This window comes from Grampus griseus, assembly GCF_964374135.1.
Source record: "Grampus griseus genome assembly, chromosome: 19".
Classification (NCBI taxonomy): domain Eukaryota; kingdom Metazoa; phylum Chordata; class Mammalia; order Artiodactyla; family Delphinidae; genus Grampus; species Grampus griseus.
In genome coordinates, this window is record NC_139013.1 from 5715255 (window position 1) to 5738253 (window position 22999).

The following is a 22999-nucleotide window of genomic DNA, read 5'->3' on the forward strand; positions in this document are numbered from 1 at the left end:
AGCCCAGATGACAACCTGGACTTGTGATTGGCACCTGAGTTGGAGGAGAGAGCAGTCTTGTGGGACTGAGCCCTTAACCTGTGGGATCTGATGTGATCTCTGGGTAGAGTGTCAGAATTGAATTGCAGTGATTGCCCAAAACTTGGCCTCTGTGCACGGGTGCCGAATTGAATCTTGGAGACAAAGTTTTGGGTGAAGTAGAAAAGGATAGCTTGGGACTTCCTTGGTGGTGCAGTGGTTAAGACTCTGCACTTCCAGTGCAGGGGGCACAGGTCTGATCCCTGGTCGGGGAAGTTCTGCATGCCACGGGGTGTGGCCAAAAAAAAAAAAAAAAAAAACTATTTTAAAAGAAAAAGAACAGCTTTATTGCTTTGCCAGGCAAAGGGGGACACAGTGGGCTTGTGCCCTGAAAAACTATGGGACCCAACCTGGGGGGATTTGGGGAGGAGTTTTATAGCAATGGTTCAAGGGCGGGGTTGCTGATAGAAATCAGACTCCACTCATTTAATCTGGACTCAGGAACTCAGGGAAGGTCACGGAGGAGGCTGGAGTCTATTCCCTACAAACAAGAAACGGGGTACACAGAAAGGCGTCCATGTCCAGGAGCCCCACAGGGTCCTGCTCGGTTTCACTAGGACACCCAGCTGGTGTTGGAGAATTGCTTGATTTGGGAAGAAATCCATATATTGGAATTAGGATCAGAATCAGACCATCACACCTCCCAAAAGCCCCTTCCCACTTTCTTCCTCGTTGACAAAACTCTTTTTCACGGCAGCCATGCATCCCTCCCAGAGTCTAAGTCTCCAGTGGAGGAACTAGATTATACGTTTAATTTAATTTTAATCCATTTACATCTAATAGCTGCATGTAGCTAGTGGCCACGGGCTTGGCCAGTGTGACTGACGGCTGCCCGCTCTCCTCTCCCATCACATCTGAGCTGATTAAGGCTGTTCTGGGTCCAGTTTGCCTGTGTGTTCTGGCCAGAGAGCTGGCTCACAGGCCCCAGGGAACATGAAGGAATAAGCATCCTCACACTCTCCTGTTTGTCTTCGTATTCCCAGTTTTCTCTCTGCTTTCGACAACTGTGTTTGTGATATAGTCATTAACATTTCATGATCACCTTTAAAACCTCCAAGAGGGACATCCTGGTGGTCCAGTGATTAGGACTCCTAGCTTCCACTGCACGGGGTGCAGGTTTGACCCCTGGTCGGGGAACTAAGGTCCTACATTGTGTGTGGTGTGACCAAAAAAAAAAAAAAAAAAAAAAAATCAGGGGTCAGCAATTTTTAAAAAAACAAACAAAAACCTCCAAGAGACCTGTATGTCCTCAGCCCAGAAGTGCAGAGGGTCACAGGGCATCAGGAACATGGAGGTAAGTGAATTGGATGTTTAAATTCCGAGGAGGTTCCAGCGCACCCCCAAAAGGCATTAACACAGGCATTGTGGCAGCATATCCTTAGCTGTTTGGAAACCAGGAGTGATCCCTCCCAGATCCTGTTACTCAGGCAGCCCCAGATCTACCTCCCCTTCTGGTCCCTCAGCTCTGCTCCTTCGGAAGTCGCTAAAGCTTGGGAAACTTTGCCCAGGTCAGAAAATAATCCATGAGGGGTAAAGAACTGAGAACTTCAGCTCTCAGGTGACTAAGAGGGAGTCCAGGGGACACAGACTCCCAGCACTGAGGGCTTCCTCTCTTTGAGCCTCTGTCTTCTCACTTGTAAATTGGGTCTATTAACAATCCTTCCTGTGCAAGATTGTCCGCACAACGAAAAGAGACATTGTGTATTCGCACCACAAAATGCTCTTCTATGGGAATGAGAAGGAACAAATCATAACATGCACAACTGTGGCTGAATCTCATGGACATAACATAGAGGGAAAGAAGCCAGGCACAAAAGAGGACGCACTGTCTGATTCCATTTACGTGACATGGAGTGAGGACGCTGTTCATCCCCAAGTGTGTGTGTAGGATGTCTGGAAGGGGGCAGTGGGGACATTCTGCTTCTTGATCTGGGTGCTTGTTATTCAGGTGTCTTAACATTGTGAATAATGATTGGTGGGACATTTATGATATGTGCAATGGTTTGGGTGTATATTACATTCCAGTGAAAATTTTACTGAGAGAGAAAAAGGAGGGAGGGAGAGAGAGAGGTGAGCGATGGAGAGACAAGAGAAGGAGGGAGGGAGAGGAGATGGAGGGAAGGAGAAAGGAAGAGAGAGAAAAAAAGGGAGGAGAGATCAGAGGGATGGAGAAACAAGGAAGGCAGGAAGGAACACTTTCCTGGAACAGCGAAGGTAAAGAAAGGGTGCGTCTTAGAATCTTCTGCAGCTGAACGGATGACGTGGGGTGAGCTGATGCAGGGTTCAGTAGAGTCAGTGGAAATCATTTCTTATCCTTCCCCCCCCAACCCCGTCCCCACATCTGGAGGCTGGGAGAAACAGCAGCACCACAGACAGAAATAGCCTGGTTCCAAGCACAGTCGTCAGTGACCTGAAGCAGCTGGACAGCACCTGAGCCAGAGAGGCCGCCATTGACAAGTGCCCTCTGTGGTCAATACTGTTTCCGTGGGCTGGAGCTGGCCTCGGTCTCCCAAGCCTCAGAGTAGCCAGGGCCCATGATTCCTGGGACCCTGACATGATGGAAGCCCCACGCCTGTCCCACCCAACCCCAACCCGTGTATCAGAGGGTGTTGAGACGGCTCGTGCTAGCTCACAGAAATCTGTTAACATTTCAGGATTTTTTTTTTGTTTATTGAAGGATAGTTGATTATAATACTTGCCTCAAATGGTTTTCAAGGGAGTTAATTAAGACTAGGCGTGAAATAGGAGCCTGGTGGGGGGGGAATGTCACTTCAGGACCATTGGGAGATTTTTTTTTTTTTGGCCGTGCCACATGGGGCTTGTGGGATCTCAGTTCCCTGACCAGGGATTGAACCCAGGCCAAGGCAGTGAAAGTTGGAATCCTAACCATTAGGCCACCAGGGAACTCCGGAGGGCATATGTTTAAGTCATTTGCGGGGTCCTGAGCTCACTGAGTCAGAATATATGGGAGTGGGACCCAGAAATCTCTATTTTTAGCAAATGCACACAGCTGATTCGGATGCACTGGTGCCCCCAGACCCTTTCGCAGGAGGCTTGGATAGGTGATAAGAGCAGATGGTGGAGGAGGTTTCTGGCTGTGTGCCTTTGGGCACCTTCCCTCAATGGGTCTGGTCCCCAGGTCAGAGCTGATGTTGCCGGGGAAGGTCAAGGATCCCCCTGTTGCCGCCTGAGTCAGTCATACAGACCCTCAGCTGCTGCTGGTTCAGGAACAGCTAAAACTCACCTCAAATTCCAGTGTGCTGGACAGACCCTCTCACTTAACCTGAAGGACTACCCTGTGAGGGCCAATTTGAGATGTTCCCAGTTTACAGATGAGGAAACAGAGGCTCAGGGGAATCAATAACACGCAAGTAACCGGCTCCTACCTGGGGGCCCCAGCCCATCCCTCCGGCCCCCCATCATCCTCTCCTCCATCTTCTGACTCAGACTGTTGCGTTTCTCCCACGAGAGGCTATTCAGGCCCTGGTCTGTTGTGGAGGCGGACCCAGGACTCAACGTGGACAACGGGAACTTTGGGAAGGGAGACGGGGGTAGGGGTACAGAGCCAAAGCCATATATGCAAGAGTAACATGGGCCTCGAAAATTTTTCTGTCAGAGCTCTGAAGGTGATGGACCCAAGGGTCCAGGGCCCAGGCATCTTCTACAACACCCAGGGGTACGGGTGCCCAGCCCCTCCCCCCTCAGACCCAGGGGTCCAGCCCCCAGCCCCTCCCCCTTCAGATCCAGGGGTCCAGCCCCCAGCCTCCTCTTTCCCCAGTGACCTACTTACCTGGCTCTGCTGACTCCATGCTGTATCACTCTGGCCAGGAAACAGCTCTTCCCAGGCCTCAGTTTCCCTCTTTGGAAAACGAGACTCCTCTCTTGCTTCCCTGGCAGAAGATAGAGCTGCTGAAAAGGGAGTCCTTCTCTGGCCCTTTCTGTCTCTGTTCCCCTCTGGGGAGAAGGGTAGGAGCAGAGAGGAAGCAGGGTGGCGGTGTTTTCAGCTGGAGGGATGGGGTTACAGCCAGACAGGGCTGTCCCTCTCCTCCTGGCCTTGAAGGTCCCCCAGCTTCTTCCCAGAGGCAGGTGGATGTACAGTCACCACCTCCCTCCCTCCCACCCAGAATTTCGGCAGAAGTTGGAGACCTAGGTGTTTCCCAGAACATGGGTGTTTGGGAGGAATGGCCCTGTGTAACCAGCTGCAGCCTGTCCAAGGCTTTGCCAAGAGTGCTGGGACACAAGCCCTGGAATTCCTGGAAGTCCAGAGGCAATCTGCTTCCAGATTTGGGATCTTTACTCTTCCTGGGAAGCCTTACCTAGGGTCCCACGTCCCTGGGAACTCCCCATCCTATCCCTCTCAGCTGCTGGGTAGTCGGCGGGGGAGGGGGGTAGAATCCCAGCTCTGGTCTTTCTCCCTCCCCCCCCCCCCCCCCCGCTTCCCATCCTCCCCTCTCTCTCCTTCCCCCCTTCCTCCTTCCCTCCCCTCCCCCCTTTTCCTCCTCTTCTTCCTCTTTCCTGTCTCCATCAACCGTTCTGACTCTCCATCCCAATCTCACTCATTCATTCACCACGTATCTATTGAGCACCTACTGTGTACCAGGCACGGGTCCAGACCCCAAGGAAACAGAGTCACCAACAGCACAGGCAAAGGCTGCTGCCTGTGTGGTGCTTGCATTCTAACAAGGGAGACACATATTATACAAAGAGAATCAACAGGCAAGTTATACTTTATGTAGGAAGGTGACCAATGCTGTGGGGAAAAAACAATTAGAGGGTAGAGAGGGTCAGGAGTCCCAGGGTGGGGCCGGTTTCCATATTAAGCACGGTGGTCAGGTAAGCCAGCCTCCCTCTTTCCTCCCCCCCTCCCTCCCATCTTCCCTCCTCCCCTTCCCCCCTCCCCCTTCTCCCTCCTCCCTCCCCCTCCCCCCTCCCTTCTCCCCACCTCCTCCCCCTCTTCTTTTCTCCTCTGACTCTCAGTGTCTAGATTCTCCCAAAGCACTTCCCTCCCCCTCAGGACACCTTGCAGAGAAATCATACCCCTGGACTCAGGCATTTAACAGAACACAGACTTCTTCAAGTTGCTTCCCTAGAATCCTCACCCTCCCTAGCTCCAAAAGGAGGCAAAGGCAGTCAGAAGTAGCTCAGACGAAAGGCTCAGTGGGTCTGCCCCCCACATCTGCTGCCCACCTCCCTGTCTCCTCCATCCTCAGGGTTTCCTCTCCGGCCTTTGTTCTCCCTCACTCTGCGGGTCCCTGAGCACTCCGCCGGTCCCACCGCTGTTGCCTGCATCCAAGCTCACACTCTGCTCTCTTTCTCCCAGAGAAGACCCTGGTATGAACCCGACACCCACACACCCGGACCAAAAGCTCCTAGCCTCTCCACTCTGTGTGTCCCTCACAGGCACCCAGAGCTGACCCTGTCTCTCCCCTGCTCCCAGACCTCCCATGGCTCCCCAGCACCCAGGACAAAGTCCCAGCCGCTGAATCTGGCATTCAAAACCCTGCGTGGGGTGGACCCTGCAATGCACCCACCCCTGTGCGTCACCCTTTCAGCCTCCACAACATCAACTCCCAGGTACTTTCCGGACTGTCTAGGACATTCCTTGTCTTGGATGCCCTTCATGTTCTACCTTTCAACCCCCAGCCCCACCGCCGCCGTCCTTACCCTGACTAACTTCTCAACATTCAGGGCTCTCCTCCTCCAGGATATCACCTTCTCCAGGAAGCCCTCCCTGACTCTCCTGCTGGGTTCTTGCGTCCTTGTCCTCGAACTGGTCTGTGATCCTCTGTTTACACAGCTGTCTCCTCCACCAGACTGGCATCTCCTCAAGGGCAGGGCCCGGGTCTGAGTCATTTCTGTATGCCCAGCATCGCCCAGCTGAGAGCTTGGCCCACGAGGGGCACAGGAGATGTCCCTATAGGGAACAAATGTTCCTTCCCTTGCCTTTTCTCCATTTCGGCCTTATTATCTCCCCACTTTCGCTCTTTGGTCCTGTGTTCTGTAAACCACAGCCTGAGGTTTTGCGATGTTGATGGAAGTCTTGGGACGGCCACTGTGGACCCAGGGTAGGGATCTGAGATCAGCCACCATTGGAGTGGAGGATTCTGGGAGAGATGGCCGTTAGTGAGGGGAGCAGGAGGTGGCCCCGCCGCTACCGGTCCCTGCCTCCTGTGGGAGTGCCCACTTGGTCTGTCCTTGTCTTTCAGCTCTTGTCGTGGCTGCTCCCAGCCTTGGTCATCTCTCCCTGCAAGGAATTCTGGGAGAATGGACTTCTGGGTCTGAGGGAGGAGAGGTTAGGTTTTTGAACTCCTGGTCTGAGGGGGGAGGGGCCGGGGGCCTGGATCCTGGGTCTGAGGGGGGAGGGGCTGGGGGCCTGGATCCTGGGTCTGAGTGGGGAGGGGCCGGGGGTCTGGACTCCTGGGTCTGAGGGGGGAGGGGCTGGGGGCCTGGATCCTGGGTCTGAGGGGGGCGGGGCCGGGGGCCTGGATCCTGGGTCTGAGGGAGGCGGGGCCGGGGGCCCAGACCCCTGGGTCTGAGGGGGGAGGGGCTGGGGGCCTGGATCCTGGGTCTGAGGGGGGAGGGGCTGGGGGCCTGGACTCTGGGTCTGAGGGAGGAGGGGCCGGGGTCTGGATCCTGGGTCTGAAGGGGGAGGGGCTGGGGGCCTGGGTCTTGGGTCTGAGGGAGGAGGGGCCGGGGGCCTGGATCCTGGGTCTGAGGGGGGAGGGGCCGGGGGCCTGGATCCTGGGTCTTAGGAAGGAGGGGCCGGGGGCCTGGATCCTGGGTCTTAGGAAGGAGGGGCCGGGGGCCTGGATCCTGGGTCTGAGGGAGGAGGGGCCGGGGGCCTGGATCCTGGGTCTTAGGAAGGAGGGGCCGGGGGCCTGGATCCTGGGTCTTAGGAAGGAGGGGCCGGGGGCCTGGATCCTGGGTCTGAGGGAGGAGGGGCCGGGGGCCTGGATCCTGGGTCTTAGGAAGGAGGGGCCGGGGGCCTGGATCCTGGGTCTGAGGGAGGAGGGGCCGGGGTCTGGATCCTGGGTCTGAGGGGGGAGGGGCCGGGGGTCTGGACTCCTGGGTCTTAGGAAGGAGGGGCCGGGGGCCTGGATCCTGGGTCTGAGGGGGGCGGGGCTGGGGGCCTGGATCCTGGGTCTGAGGGAGGAGGGGCCGGGGTCTGGATCCTGGGTCTGAGGGGGGCGGGGCCGGGGGCCTGGATCCTGGGTCTGAGGGGGGCGGGGCCGGGGGCCTGGATCCTGGGTCTGAGGGGGGCGGGGCTGGGGGCCTGGATCCTGGGTCTGAGGGGGGAGGGGCCGGGGGCCTGGACCCCTGCGTCTGAGGGAGGAAAGGCTGGGGGCTTGGACTCCTGGATCCTGGTGGAAGAAACTATTGGGGTTTAAAGTCCTGGTTCCTCCTCCCTCGTCCACACTCCGGTTTTGGAAACATTTGGTTTTATACAGCTGCTCCACCCAGGCAGGGTGGGGTGGAGGGCTGGGCAGCCAACTGCCCGGCTTCTGAGTGGAGCTCGGGCTGCCACCCCCCCATCCCGGGTAGAGGAATCAGCTTCCCCCCTACTCTGGGCTGGGCCCCCACTGGAGGACCCATCATCCTGACATAGCCAGACACCAGGCGGTGGCCTAGGCTCCCGGCAACGGCGTCAGAGACTCAGAAACGGCCGGCCCCGCCCTGGCGAGGTGGGCGGGGTGCCCCTGACTGGGGCCCTGAACTAGCCTTCTTCTCCCTGACAGCCAGGTTCAGGCAGAGACCCAACCTGGTGTGGGCGCAGCACACCCTGCCTGTCCTGGGAAACCCAGGGAGTGAGGACTTGGCATCTTGCAGGGGAAAAGCTCCAGAACAGGCTGGAAGAGATAAAGCAGCAGGGAGACATGAGGACTTAGAGACAGAAAAACAGAGAGAAACAGTGTGAGAGGGAGAGAGAGAGAGTCAGAGAGAGAGAAACACACACAGAGATAGAGCATCAGAGATACACTTGAGATGCAGAGAGACCGAGGTAGGAGAGAGATTGAGAGAGACAGACAGACAGATGCAGAGAAAGGAGAATCAGGCGGCCACTGAGAGATCAGGGAGAAACAGAGAAACAGAACCTGGGAGACAGGGAAAAATAAAAAGCTAAGGATACAGATAGAAACAGAAAGAAGGAGATAGAAGTATACAAAGAGAGACACAGGCAGAGAAACACAGAGGAAGGAAGAGAGAAAAGAGAGAAAAAGGATGAAAAAGTCAGAGAGAGAAAGAAAGAGGGACACAGAACAAGAAAGTCAGGAGATGGAGAGTCAGAAATTTAGAGACAGACACAAACCCGGAAGGAAGCAGTTAGAAATGGAAGCCAAGGAGAGAGACTGGAACACAGAGAGAAAGAACCAGACAGGGAGATGGACAGAGAAACGAAGCCAGGGAGACAGAGACAAAATGATAGACTCAGAGAAAGACAGAGACAAAGAGAGAGGAGATGGTCAGGTACAGAAATACATAATCAGAGTCACAGACACAGGGAGAGAGACAGACGTTATCAGTTCATACTAAGAGGAGCAGAGAGAAAGAACTAGATACAGAGATTTTTTTTTCTTTAAATCCTGAAAAGAAGGGCATGGAAACAATGACATTTATCACTGAGTCTTCTAGCCCTGAGGAGCTGGGGACTCAGACACCCCAGCACCCCTGTCTCTTTGGTCTCTGAGCGAGTCCACTTCTTTTGCTCTGACTCAGTTTCCCAGGCTCCCTGGGGGCAGCTGACCAACAACTCTGAGTTTACCCTGGAGGCTCTGAGGAGACAAATCCCAATGTCCCAGACCCTGGCACCTATGCACGCGCTCGTGCCACGGGCGCGCGCACGCGCGCGCGCACACACACACACACACACACACACACAAGCACACGCACGTGGACCCGAATCAATTAGGCACTGAACGTTCAGACGTTCACTCACAGCTCCAGTTCCAGACAGAAGGCCTCCCAGGCCAGCGCACACACAGTCACACCCGCAAGCACTCACGTGTGTGCATCTGATTGCATCTGCCAGTGGCCGCCACCAGTCCCCGGGGAACCCAATCCCAGACGGATTCTGAGGATCCGACGGGAGGGGCGGTGTGTGCGGAGACTGAGGTGGAGGAGAAGGGGGGAGGCGAGGAGGTCTGGGAGAGGGGGAAAGAGAGAGCCACGCGGGAGAGAGGAGGAAAGAGAGGTCGTGAGAGTAAGAGGGAGGTGGGGAGAAAGAAAGTGATGGAGAGAAATCCAGAAGTGGAGGGAGAGACGAGAGCAGAGAGAGAGGAGAAGAAATCGAGGGGAGAGACGGGGAAAGGAGGGGGTGCGATGGGGGGGATCAGCGGGAGAGAGAAGGGCGGCGAGGATGGGGGCGCTGGGAAGGGAGGCCTGGCGCGGCGCGAGTGGTAGCGGGAAGCGGGTGGGGCTGCCTGACTCTCCGCCGTGACCTCAGGGCCCCTGGCCCAGCTCAGCCCTGACGTCAGCCCCTCCTCCCGCCCCCGCCCGCGCTTCTCTTCAAATCACCCCCCAGCTCTCGGGCAGCAGAGAGACTCAGGGAGCAGCCACCAGGAGAGGAGAGAGGCCCGCCGGACCCACAGCGATGAGACAGGTGTGTGTGTGAGTGCGTGTGTGTGTGTGACTGCGGCTGTGCGGGGGGGACCACCAGCACGTGTGTGACCACGTGTGTGCGAGGAACCGCCAGTGCTGGGGAGCTCGCGTGTGCTCCTGTGCCGGACAGCGACCCTGTGAGTGTGTACCATCCCGCCTGCACGCGTGTCAGATGTGGCCTGGCGGTGTCGACCTGGCTATGAATCCGTGTACGTCTGTGTGCCCAGGAAAGGGAGAGGAGAGCTGTCTTTGCTTGACACGGGGCTCTGGGTTTTACTTTCAGCTGTTCAGTAAGTATGAAGCTGAACCAAATGAAATCGCCAATCTCCGGTCTCCTTTGACTGGTGAAAATAGCAATTTCATATGGTTCAGTCTCAACGGTTACTATTTTTTTCTGAAACTTGCATCTGCCCCATTGCTCCAGACCCACGGGTGGGTGTCTGTGTGTTGGTCGCCGCCTGGGCATCTCTTCCTGGTGTTTTTCCTTCCTGCTGAAGGGCATGTGTCCTGGAGTTCACCTGTGTGGTTGTCAGTGGTGGTGGAGGGGGGCTGATGTCGGTTAGTTTCAGGATCACTAAATTCTAAGGGCAGGTGTCTGGAGTCATCTTTCAGAACATGAGTGTTTTCCTATGGGGGCACGCTCTGTGTGTCTCTCATCGTGTGTGAGTATACGTGTGGAGTTGTGCGTCCATAGCCGACACGTGTTATCATGACTGTTGTTGGGTTTAGAACGCTCCAGATACCCAGCCATCTCGCTGATCCCCAGCATGAATTGGGCCACCCCCAGAAACTCAGGCAGAGACAGAGAAGGAGGATTCCAGAAGAAATAATACTTGCTAATACTGGCCGGTTACTAGAACCAGGCTCAAAGCTGTACCTTAGCTCTGCCCTAGAGAGAAACATAATATAAGCCACATACATAATTTAAAATTTTCTAGTAACCACACTAAAAAGGGAAAAAGAAACAGGTGTAATTAATTTTAATAATAACATTTTCTTTAACCCAAGCTATCAGGAGTCGGCAAACTTTTTCAGTACCAGGCCAGACAGTCAATATTTGGGGTTTTGAGGACCATACCATTGAGTATTGTAACTACTCCACTTTGGCGTAGTGAGAAATCAAGCTTGTACAATATGTAATCAGATGAGCGTCGTGTGCCAATAATATGACGTAAGGACGCTGACATTTGAATTTCATATAATTCTCTTTATTTCTTGATTTTTATGGAAGTATAGTTGATTGACAATGTCCTCTTAGTTTCAGGTGTACAGCAATGTAATTCAGTTATATATTTATTCAGATTCTTTTCCCACATAGGTTATTACAAAATATTGAGTACATACTTCCCTGTGCTATACAGTAGGTCCTTGTTGTTTATTTTACACGTAATAGTGTGTATATTCATAAAATCTTCATGTGCCACAAAGTATTTTTCTTCTTTTCACTTTTTTCAACCTTCTAAAACCATAAAAACTAATCTTAGCTTGCGGGGCCGTAGTGAAAAAGGAGGCCATAGTATGCCGACCCTCACTATATATCAAAAATATTATCATTTCCGTATGTAATCAACGCAAAAACATGAATGGGGTACTTTACTTTCTTTTTTCCCCACATTCAGGCTTCACAGTCCAGATGTGTGGCACACGTCATGCAGATGCTATATTTTCTCCACATTCAGGCTTCATAGTCCAGATGTGTGGCACACGTCATGCAGATGCTATATTTTCTCCACATTCAGGCTTCATAGTCCAGATGTGTGGCACACGTCATGCAGATGCTATATTTTCCCCACATTCAGGCTTCATAGTCCAGATGTGTGGCACACGTCATGCAGATGCTATATTTTCTCCACATTCAGGCTTCATAGTCCAGATGTGTGGCACACGTCATGCAGATGCTATATTTTCCCCACATTCAGGCTTCATAGTCCAGATGTGTGGCACACCTCATGCAGATGCTATATTTTCCCCACATTCAGGCTTCATAGTCCAGATGTGTGGCACACGTCATGCAGATGCTATATTTTCTCCACATTCAGGCTTCATAGTCCAGATGTGTGGCACACCTCATGCAGATGCTATATTTTCTCCACATTCAGGCTTCATAGTCCAGATGTGTGGCACACCTCATGCAGATGCTATATTTTCTCCACATTCAGGCTTCACAGTCCAGATGTGTGGCACACCTCATGCAGATGCTATATTTTCTCCACATTCAGGCTTCATAGTCCAGATGTGTGGCACACCTCATGCAGATGCTATATTTTCTCCACATTCAGGCTTCATAGTCCAGATGTGTGGCACACGTCATGCAGATGCTATATTTTCTCCACATTCAGGCTTCATAGTCCAGATGTGTGGCACACCTCATGCAGATGCTATATTTTCACTGAAGATGCTTGATCTGTATTTTTAGATTTCGTAAAATTTAGTTGAAAGAGAAGCTTCACAGACCCTACTTGTTCCAAACAGGCATAAAAGCTTTCCAGTAACTGAATTAAGGACCATTATCTAAATTTAAACACGTAAATCGAATACAATTAAAAATTCAGTTCCTCAGTGGCGCTGGTTACATTTCAAGTGTCCTGTAGCCACGTGTGGCTGGTGGGTCCCTTATTGGACAGTGCAGCTCTACAGCTTAGTGATTCATTTAACTCATCATAAGCCCAAGAGATGGGAACCGGTGACAGAGGAGGCGGTTTAACGTAGAGGACGGTGGAGCCTAGCGACCTTGGACGAGAGAATACACCTCCTGGTGCCTCAGTTTCCTCACTTGTAACAGGAGGGGGTAACAGTACCTACCTCCCATGGAGCAGTGTTTGGCACATGGAAGGGGCTAAACCCCCATTTTACAGATGAGAAAACAGAGGCACCTCTTCCCCTTTGATTCTGAGCTGTTCCAGCCACATGTACTGGACACCTGGCCCTGCCAGCCACTCCTCCTGGCTAATCAATCCTCAGTTTTGCCATCTGTATAGTGGCAGCAGGAAACACTCTCTGTGCCCCGGGGCGCTCCTGAGGAGTAAAGCCAGTATATAAGGTTGTGGTTTAGTGATTGGATTCTTAGGGTTCAAATCTTGGCTTCTCTGACAGACTTGTGGTTGCCAAGGGGGAGGAGGGAAGGATTGGGAGTTTGGGATTAGCAGATGCAAACTATTCTATATAGAATGGATAAACAACAAGGTCCTCCTGTATAGCACAGGGAACTATATTCAATATCCTGTGATAAATTATAATGGAAAAGCATATGAAAAAGAATATAGACGTTTAACTGAATCACTGCTGTACAGCAGAAATTAACACAACACTGTAAGTCAACTATACTGCAATAACAATTTTTTTAAATGCAACAGACAAAAAACTTGGCTTCTCTGCTTTCCAGGCAGACCTTGGGCAGGTTGCTGCATCTCTGTGTGACTCAGTTGCCTCATCTGTAAAATGGGGATGGTAATAATTGTACCTACCTTACAGGGCTGTTGCGAGGATTCAAATAAGTCAGTTCCTATAAAAGGTTTAGAGCACTGCCTGGCGCATAGCACATTGCATTCTCTTCTTTTAGATGTATATTAGTATTACTAGTATTAACACTAAGAAACCTTTATAAGATGAACCATTATTTTCTGTGCCACTAAGAAGGAGGCGGGAAACCTTTGTTAATTAAACTGTGACACTGAGTGTAATCTTCGTGGATTTAAAAGCTGTTAAAAATGTGAAAAAAATGTATTAGAATCAACAGAAGCAGGCATTCAGCCTCGATAACCGTTTGCCACATTTATTTTCGTTAATGAAAATAACTTTGCAGTACCCAGGGGATTTTCTTTACGAAAAGGGTATGTTATCACTGGCCTCGGAACAAAACCCAGGGAGGGGGTTCTTTCCCCTTGGAGGCATTTCAGGACCCTCTTCCCCTTCCTATCCCCTCTCTCCGCCCCCTGGCAGGACGTGCCCAAGCCCAACCCTGCAGCCCGCCACTGCTCCGGCCTGGCCCGGAGGGTGCTGACCATCGCCTTCGCGCTGCTCATCCTGGGCCTCATGACCTGGGCTTACGCCGCCAGCGTGCCGCTGGCCTCGGATCGCTACGGCCTCCTGGCCTTCGGCCTCTACGGGGCCTTCCTCTCGGTGCACCTGGTAGCGCAGAGCCTCTTCGCGTACCTGGAGCACCGGCGGGTGGCGGCGGCGGCGCGGCGGGCGGCGGCGCGGGGCCCTCCGGACGCTGCCACGGCGCGCAGCGTGGCGCTGACCATCTCCGCATACCAGGAGGACCCCGCGTACCTGCGCCAGTGCCTGGTGTCCGCGCGCGCCCTCGTGTACCCGCGTGCGCGGCTGCACATCCTCATGGTGGTGGACGGCAACCGCGCCGAGGACCTCTACATGGTCGACATGTTCCGCGAGGTCTTCGCCGACGAGGACCCCGCCACCTACGTGTGGGACAGCAACTACCACCAGCCGTGGGAACCTGCGGCGGCGGGCGCGGCGGGCGAGGGCGCCTACCGGGAGGTGGAGGCCGAGGATCCCGGGCGGCTGGCGGTGGAGGCGCTGGTGAGGACGCGCAGGTGCGTGTGCGTGGCGCAGCGCTGGGGCGGCAAGCGCGAGGTCATGTACACCGCCTTCAAGGCGCTCGGCGACTCGGTGGACTACGTGCAGGTGAGTGGAAGGCACCCGCACCGCATCGTGGCCCTAACACCCCGAATCCCACTTCCCTCGGACCCTTCATCCAATTTAGAGATTAGAATGAACCTCTTCTTTCCTTCCTTTATTCATTCACCCATTCAGTGGAGAGATTCTTTCCTTCGCTCAATCATTCATACGACCATTTATCCACCTATCCAATAGGGAGGTCACTCATTCATTTTATTCATTCATGTATCCATTCAACGAAGAGATTTCTTCCTTCTTTCTCTCGTGTCTTCATTCATTCATCCATTTGATGCAGAGACTTTCCTTAACTCACTCATTCACTCATCCATCCATTTATCCATCCATTCAACATAAAGATTCATTCATCCATTCTATATAGAATGTCTCCCTCCCTCTTTCCCTTCCTTCTTTCATTGTAGTCCTTTTTTTCTTCACTCATTCATTCATCTAATCAGCCAATATAGAGGTCATTCATTCCTTTATTTATTCACTCATTCAATGCAGAGATTCCATTTTTTCTTCATCTAATGTAGAAATTCTTTCTTTTACTCATTCATTCATGCATCCATCTGTCCATCCAATATGGCGATCATTTATTCATTCACTTATCCATTAAATGTAGAGATTGGTTCATTCTGTTTCTTCCCTTCTTCATTCATTCAGTGTTGAGATTCTCTTGTTCATTTACCCATCCATTTACCTATCTATTCAATATAGAGATTTATTTGTTCATTTTGTCGTTCATTCATCCATTCAATGTAGTGGTTCATTCATTAATGCACTGCCTTATTTTTTTTTAATTGCCGCATAACAAATTTCCACACATGTGGCAGCTTGAAACAAAACACATTTATTATCTCAGAGTTTCCATGGGTTAGGGGTCTGGGCAAAGCTTAACTGGATCCTCTGTCCATGGTATCATCAGGCTGCAGTCATGACGTCAGCTGGAGCTGGGTTTTATCTAGTGCTCAGGGACCTCTTCCAAGCTCATGTGTTTGTTGGCAGAATTTGTTTCTTTGCCATCATAGAACTCATGGCAGCTTGCCTCATCAAGACCAGGAAGAGAAGGACTTCCCTGGTGGCGCAGTGGTTGGGAGTCCGCCTGCCGAGGCAGGGGACGCGGGTTCGTGCCCTGGTCCGGGAAGATCCCACATGCCGCGGAGCGGCTGGGCCCGTGAGCCATGGCCGCCGAGCCTGCGCGTCCGGAGCCTGTGCTCCGCAACGGGAGAGGCCACAACAGTGAGAGGCCCGAGTACCGCAAAAAAAAAAAAAAAGAAAGAAAGTGACTAAAACATTCAAAGTTGTGTTCAGATTGGCTGCAGAGGTCCCAGCTGCTCCCCTTCCCTTGGTGCCCTCCCCTCAATTACCAACCTGACCCTGGTCCCTTCCACCTGACAGGTCTGTGACTCAGACACCAGGCTGGACCCTGTGGCACTGCTGGAGCTGGTGCAGGTGCTGGACGAGGACCCCCGGGTAGGGGCTGTTGGGGGCGACGTGCGGATCCTTAACCCTCTGGACTCCTGGGTCAGCTTCCTAAGCAGCCTGCGGTACTGGGTGGCCTTCAACGTGGAGCGCGCTTGTCAGAGCTACTTCCACTGCGTGTCCTGCATCAGTGGTCCCCTAGGTGAGCAGGGGTAGGGCTTGGGAGGGCCATGGATGGGGCAGAGAGGGAAGGGAGAAGGGGAGCCAGAATGGATTGAAGACGTGATTGAGACTGGGGACAAAGATGGGGCTGGGGCAGGAACTGGGGATAGGGATAAGATTGGAAGTTGGAGGTGGGGATGGTTTTTGGTGTCGGGAATGGGCTGGAGAAAGGGTATGGTTGGGGATTGGGATTGGGGCAGGGGGAGGGTTTGGGGAAGGGGAAGAGATGGGTTTGGAGTCAAGGACAGTGTTGGTGCTAGGTTTAGGGTTGGAGATGGGTTTTTGGATGAGGACGGGTAGCGGATGGGGCTGAGAATGGATGTGAGATTGAGGATGGGTTTGCAGTCAAAGTGGGTGTGGGTCAGCAACAGGACTGGGGCAAGTTTGGGATGGGTGTGGGGGTGAGGAAGGATTTGAGGTTGAGAACAGGACTGGGGCTGGAGTTGTCACTGGAGACAGGTTGAGAATAGGATTAAGATGGTTACGGATGGGGTTGGGATTGGAGACGAGTTGGTTTGGAGCTAGGGCTGGGGATGGTGTTGGCAACAGCAGAGGCCGATGCTCCTGTACTCCCCTTCCCCACCTAGGCCTATATAGGAACAACCTCCTGCAGCAGTTCCTTGAGGCCTGGTACAACCAGAAGTTCCTGGGCACCCACTGCACCTTTGGGGATGACCGTCACCTCACCAACCGCATGCTCAGCATGGGCTATGCCACCAAGTAAGCTGAGGGGACAGGGTGTTTGAGTGTGTGCAGAGGCCAATGAGTATCCACACGTGTGTGTGCGTGTGCGTGTGCTGGAAACTCTCCAAACCTAAAGTACATTTCAAGTGAGCTTTTAGGGGAGAGGAAAAGAAGCCCTATGGAGCACAAGTGGCATTTGTGTTGAATCAGGGAGGAACGCCCAGTGAGACATTAGGGGAGAGTGGAAGATACCATAGGGGCATTTGCATTGAACCATGTGACCAAGTGGACTCTTCTAAGCAGGGCAAGGTGAGGGTAGGGATTCCACCTAGAAGGTACAACCTCAGATGTGGCAAGATGGCTCTACCACAGAGAGCACAGATTACCCCAATCTGTGGGGAGAGAAAGAGATCAACGGAGTGGGATCTCACTAGTGACAGAGTGAGTGAGAAGATTCAAGTGGGAGAGGAGGGGAGTGCCTCAACTCTAGTAAGTGCTTCAGGAAGAAGAGATGTGATTCAATGAGGCTCATGGGGTGCATGGGCTAGACCAGTGAAGTTCAGGGGAAAGGGATTTCTATGAAGTTCGACTCAGTGACAGCACCAGAGACAACTCGGGGTATACCGAGGGAACCCGGGCATTCATTCGCTTGACAAATATTCTTTAAGTGCTGCCAATGTTTTCAGCTCTGGGGATGCAGCAGCAAACAAAAGAGATGCAAATTCATGCTTACGTTGATTGGGGAGACAGACAATAAATAAAATATGTAAGTAGAACATATAGTGTATTAGATAACGATCATGCGAAGGTGACACATAAAGCCAGGAAGTTTCCAGATAGGGAGTGAAATGTTAAATTAGGGTAAGATAAGGATGGGCGGGAAATAGTGCAGCAAGGGAGAGAGTGTCAGGAGAGGACAGAGAGTCCACGGGGGTGGGGTTGGAGGTGTCCACGCATGAAAGGCTTGTGCGCCACAGTAAGAACTGTGAACTAAGATGAGGGAGCCACGAGGAGGGGGTTTGAGCAGAGGGGCGGCATGTTGTTCTAACAGGATCCCTCCAGCTGTACAGACTGCAGGGAGGAAGAGGATTAGCAGGGAGGCCGCTGAGGATGCCAAGTGACACAGGGGAAGGAGACTGGACACTGTCAAACAGTGCCCGCGGGGATAGACTAGTGCCCGCGGGGATAGACCCTCCTAACAAACTGACTGCTGGAGGCCACCTAAGGTGATGCTCCATACAAGCGATTCTAGCTTTGCGTGGGCTGGGCTGGAAACCGGGGAGGGATTGATTAGTAATGTCTGGCAGAGCCACTGGAAGGGAGCTTAATGGTTCCATTGAGAAGCTCTAACGCATGGGTTACCCTGGGTAGGAACCATGCCCGGCTTGTTCCTCACCATGGTGCCTGCCAAGAATAGTATTCGTAACAGATTAGTGATAGCATTAGTAATACCGCAGTGATATTAGTAATGCCAGTAGTTACATTAGTCATAATAAAAATAGTAGTAGTCGTTATCATCTATTGAGCAAGTACTATGTACTGGTCCTAAGCACTTAGCGTTTAATCCTCATCTATTAGGTAGGAACCGTTATTGACCCCATTTTACATAGGAGAATGAGACAGGCTGGGACCTGGGACCTGGGGCCCTTTACTGCAGCGCTTGCGCCTAAACAAACCTCTCCTCCAGCAACAAAATACAAAGAAACTATAAGAGACTAAAAATAACTGCACACATATGCAGTTGGGGCAAATTATGAACAACAAGATACAAAAAGGCCCAAACTCAACCGCCACTTCTGAGGTGTGGGGAGCAAAAGCAGGGTCCTGCGCATGCGCACGATCCCCGTCCAGGGCACCACCAAGGGGGTGGGCGGACCACCTAGGCTACACCCTCCAGCCCACCCACAGATCCGCCCCGACCTTCACCCCATGGAAGGGACCAGCTCGTCCCCGTGTCCCCTCCCCCTTCCCCCAGCGAGCCAGGGAACCTGTTACTTGCAGCAGGAGTCCCAGTAAAGCCTTACTGAATTTCTCCTTTGGCCTTTTATCAATGTCTATTGATTAAAGAGTCCAAGGACGCAGGTGGGCATCAAGAACCCCGAGGCCCACAGAGGTCGAGAAAACTTGCCCCATGGCCATCTCTGGCTCCCGCTCTCCGTCCGGGGGCCCCAAGGAGAGCCGCGCTGACCGCCCTGCCTCCTCCCACCCGTCCAGGTACACCTCGCGGTCCCGCTGCTACTCGGAGACGCCCTCATCCTTCCTGCGCTGGCTGAGCCAGCAGACGCGCTGGTCCAAGTCGTACTTCCGCGAGTGGCTGTACAACGCGCTCTGGTGGCACCGGCACCACGCGTGGATGACCTACGAGGCGGTGGTCTCGGGCCTCTTCCCCTTCTTCGTGGCGGCCACGGTGCTCCGGCTCTTCTACGCGGGCCGCCCGTGGGCGCTGCTCTGGGTGCTGCTGTGCGTGCAGGGCGTGGCGCTGGCCAAGGCGGCCTTCGCGGCCTGGCTGCGCGGCTGCCTGCGGATGCTCCTGCTCTCGCTCTACGCGCCCCTCTACATGGGCGGCCTCCTGCCCGCCAAGTTCCTGGCGCTGGCGACCATGAACCAGAGCGGCTGGGGCACGTCAGGCCGCCGCCAGCTGGCCGCCAACTACGTCCCGGTGCTGCCGCTGGCCCTCTGGGCGCTGCTGCTGCTCGGGGGGCTGGTCCGCAGCGTGGTGCGCGAGGCCCGGGCCGACTGGAGCGGCCCCTCCCGCGCGGCCGAGGCCCGCCACCTGGCCGCGGGGGCCGGCGCCTACGTGGGCTACTGGGCCATCATGCTGACCTTCTACTGGGTGTGGGTGCGGAGGCTCTGCCGGAGGCGAGCGGGGGGCTACCGCGTCCAGGTGTGAGTCCAGGTGCGCGGGGCGCCCGCTCAGGGGGGTCCGGGGGCGGCCAGAGGAGACCTACCAGGGTCCCCGGAACCGCGAACTTGCCGGGTGACCCTCTGGGCCTCAGTTGCCCTCCTCTGTGAAGTGAGGGGCTCGACCCAAGACTCTTCAGCCTGGACTCTTTGGGGGCTGGTAATTCTGGGTCTCTTGGGAGGGGTATTTATTGAACAGGGTGTGGGTTTTTAGGGGCGGGGGGGAAAGGGGCCCCCACATGCTGTCCTGGGGCCCCCGATTTCTCCCTGTTCTTATTTAACCCCCATTTGTACTGTGTGATTAGGATATAATAATTTTATTTATTTTCTTCCGAGCCTACCTCCTCCGTTCGTCTTCTTTTTCTTTATTTTTTTTCAGAATTAAGGGGGCTGAATGGTTGAGAACTGGGAACTCGTGGCTCCATCTGGGGTGCCAGCTGTTTGAAACTAGACAGGATACCTTCCTTCCTCGGAGCCTGGACTCCCTCTTTGGAACATAGTGATAGGAGTCCCATGGATCAGGGTTGTTTTGAGGGTGGAATTTCTCAACTCTTCATTCAGATACTTACAGAGCACCTACTATGTACCCGACACTATCATCTCATTTCATTCATTCTTTGATCCAATCGGCCACAAAAACATTTATCAATTTCCTATTGAATTCCACACACTTTGCCAGGTTTGCAAATGCAGAAGCAATTAAGAGGCAGAATTTGCCTTCCAGGAGCTCCTAGTCAATTAAGCAAAGAGACTGTGATCCCTAGTTAAGGATACCCAGACACATGCCTCTATGACTTCTGTTGTCACAGAGGTGGGACGATTTAAATTATGAAAACTATTAAAGATTAGAAATTCAGTTCCTCAGTTGCACTGGCCACAATTCTGGTGCTTCATGGCCACATGTGGCTGGTGGCTGCCATACTGGACAGGGCAGGTCTAGAACGTTTCCATCAGGGCAGAGAGTTCTACTGGACATTGCTGCTGTCCTGACCATTGATCCTGACCCTTGTCTTTTCTTTCATATCCGACACGCTGATCCGTCAGTAGATCCCACTGGTTCTACCTACATGACAGATCTAGGACCACCGCTCCTCACCTTCACTGTCACTGCTTTGTCCCCGAGCTGCATCTCTTCCCTGGATTAAAGTTGCTACCTCATGCCTGGCCTACCACCTAACAGTGACCTCTGCTTCCATCCTTGCCCCCTATGGTCTGTTAGCCATGCAGGAGCTATGTAAATCAAATCAAATCATGACATTCCTGGGCTCAAAAACCACCATGAAAAAAAAAAAAAAAACCACCATGATCTCATGCGGAGGAAAATCAAGAGTTTAGGGTGGCCAAGGTCCTGCATGAACTGGTCCCCCCCCCCCCCCCCGGCCTCCGTGTTCTCTCTGACCTCACTGCATACTCATTTCCTAAAGCCCTGCTCCCAGTGGATTGAACTCCTGGCTGTTCTTGCACACACCAGGCACACCCCTGCCTCAGGGCCTTTGCTCCTGCTGTTTCTTTTGCCTGGAGCGCTCTTAACACATATATTCACATGGCTCATACCTCATCCCCTTCAAGCCTTTATTCTAGGGGCAACTTCTTGGGTGGGGCCTTCTCCAAAGATCCTATTGCTACCCTTCTCCCCCTAACATCCCGTTTCCCTGCTTTATTTTCTCCATCACATATATCATCATATGCCTTGGTGCACATTTTTACATAATTTTCTTGTTTATTTTTTGACCATCGATGAGAATCTAAACTCCATGAGGGTGCAGATTTTTTTTAAATTAAAGTACAGCTGATGTACAATATTATATAATTTTCAGGCATACAACAGATTCAATAATTTATAGATTATACTCCATTTAAAGTTATTATAAAATATTGGCTATATTCCTTGTGCCGTACATTACATCATTGTAGCGTATTTATTTTATACATAATAGTTTGTATCTCTTAATCCCCTCCGCCTATCTTGAGGGTGCAGGTTTTTGTCTGTTCTGATTTCTTCATTGCTGTGTCTACAGTGCCTTGAAAATACCTGGCACATAGTAAACGCTCAGTAAATATTTGCTGATTGAATGAATCATTGAAGGGGAACACATCGGTGAATAAGAATATAAAGGAGCTTACCTTTTAAGTGGGGAAGACACAAAACCAAATTAAAAAATAAGTTCACATTAGATCTGAACACGTATAATGCACAAGCTAAAATAGGGGGATGTTGGGAACTCCCTGGTGATCCAGTGGTTAGGGCTCAGTGCTTTCATTGTTGAGGGCCCGGGTTCGATCCCTGGTCAGGAACCAGGATCCACCAAACCTCATGGCACAGCCAAAAAAAATTAAAAAATAAAAAATAAAATAAAATAGGGGGATGTCATGTGGGAGGAGGGGAGTCATCAGAGGTGACATTTGAGCTGGGACCTGTGCAATGAGAGGGAGGTGGCTTTGTGAGGTTCAGAGTAAAGTCATTTCAAGTAGGAAGAACAGCATGTGCAAAGGCCCAGGGACAGGACTGAACTTTGCATGTTCAAGGGACAAAAAAAAAAAAAAGGCCAGTGGGGCTAGAGAGTAAAGAGGGGGAGGAGAGGGAAGTGGAGTCAGGCACATAAACACAGTGTCCGCCCACACAGCCTTGTCCTGGAGATTAAATGGGTCAATGCATGTAAAGGCCATTCAGGGGAAATCATAACTGAGTTAACTAGACAAAAAAGGGAACATTATTCTAGGCAGAAACTAGTATGTACCCAGGTCCTGGAGAGAATGAGAAGAATCATGATGAATACAACGAATGAGCAAAGGCCAGAGGAGCTGCAAGATAGAAAGATCAAGGGGGAAGAGTGGGGTGGGACAAAGTTAACCAGAACCTTGGGGGCCTTTGGAGGCCTTCGCAAGGAACTGGATTTTGTTCCAATAGCAATGGGGAGCCACTGAAGGGTTCTGAGCAGAGGAGTGACCTGATCTGACAAACTTCAAAATATCACTCTAGAGATTGGGATTGACATATACACACTACTATATATAAAATAGATAACTAATAAGGACCTACTGTATAGCACAGGGAACTCTACTCAATACTCTGTAATGACCTGTATGGGAAAAGAATCTAAAAAGGAGTAGATATATGTATATGTATAACTGATTCACTTTGCTGTACAGTAGGAACACAGTATTGTAAATCAACTACAGTCTAATAAAAATTAAAAAAAATAAAACCTTAGGGCTTCCCTGGTGGCGCAGTGGTTGAGAGTCCGCCTGCCGATGCAGGGGACGCGGGTTCGTGTCCCGGTCCGGGAAGATCCCACATGCCGCGGAGTGGCTGGGCCCGTGAGCCACGGCCGCTGAGCCTGTGTGTCCGGAGCATGTGCTCCGCAACGGGAGAGGCCACAGCAGTGAGAGGCCCGCGTACCGCAAAAATAAATAAATAAATAAATAAAACCTTAGCCAAAGTAGCAAAAAAAAAAAA

At 52.3% G+C, this 22999-nt stretch overlaps 1 protein-coding gene and 1 long non-coding RNA gene across 3 annotated transcripts; one reads left to right on the forward strand and one right to left on the reverse strand.

Annotated features, from left to right (window-relative positions):
- Window positions 1-464: 464 nt before the first annotated feature.
- LOC309837393 lies at window positions 465-9222 on the reverse strand. Of its 2 annotated transcripts, none has more exons than XR_014298247.1 (3): window positions 9080-9222; window positions 3869-3968; window positions 465-661 (listed from the first exon to the last, which is right to left on the reverse strand). It is a non-coding gene; the product is annotated as an uncharacterized lncRNA (long non-coding RNA). The 2 variants fall into 2 exon arrangements; XR_014298248.1 differs by lacking the exon at window positions 9080-9222 and adding an exon at window positions 4669-4733.
- A 411-nt stretch (window positions 9223-9633) lies between these two features.
- On the forward strand, window positions 9634-19531 carry HAS1 (hyaluronan synthase 1; the record flags this gene model as incomplete). The annotated part of the gene is made up of 5 exons (XM_082676135.1): window positions 9634-9676; window positions 13615-14319; window positions 15712-15937; window positions 16545-16677; window positions 18856-19531. The coding sequence occupies exons 1-5, from the start codon at window positions 9668-9670 to the stop codon at window positions 19529-19531; spliced, it is 1749 nt and encodes a 582-aa protein (XP_082532261.1). The 5' UTR covers window positions 9634-9667.
- Window positions 19532-22999: the final 3468 nt, after the last annotated feature.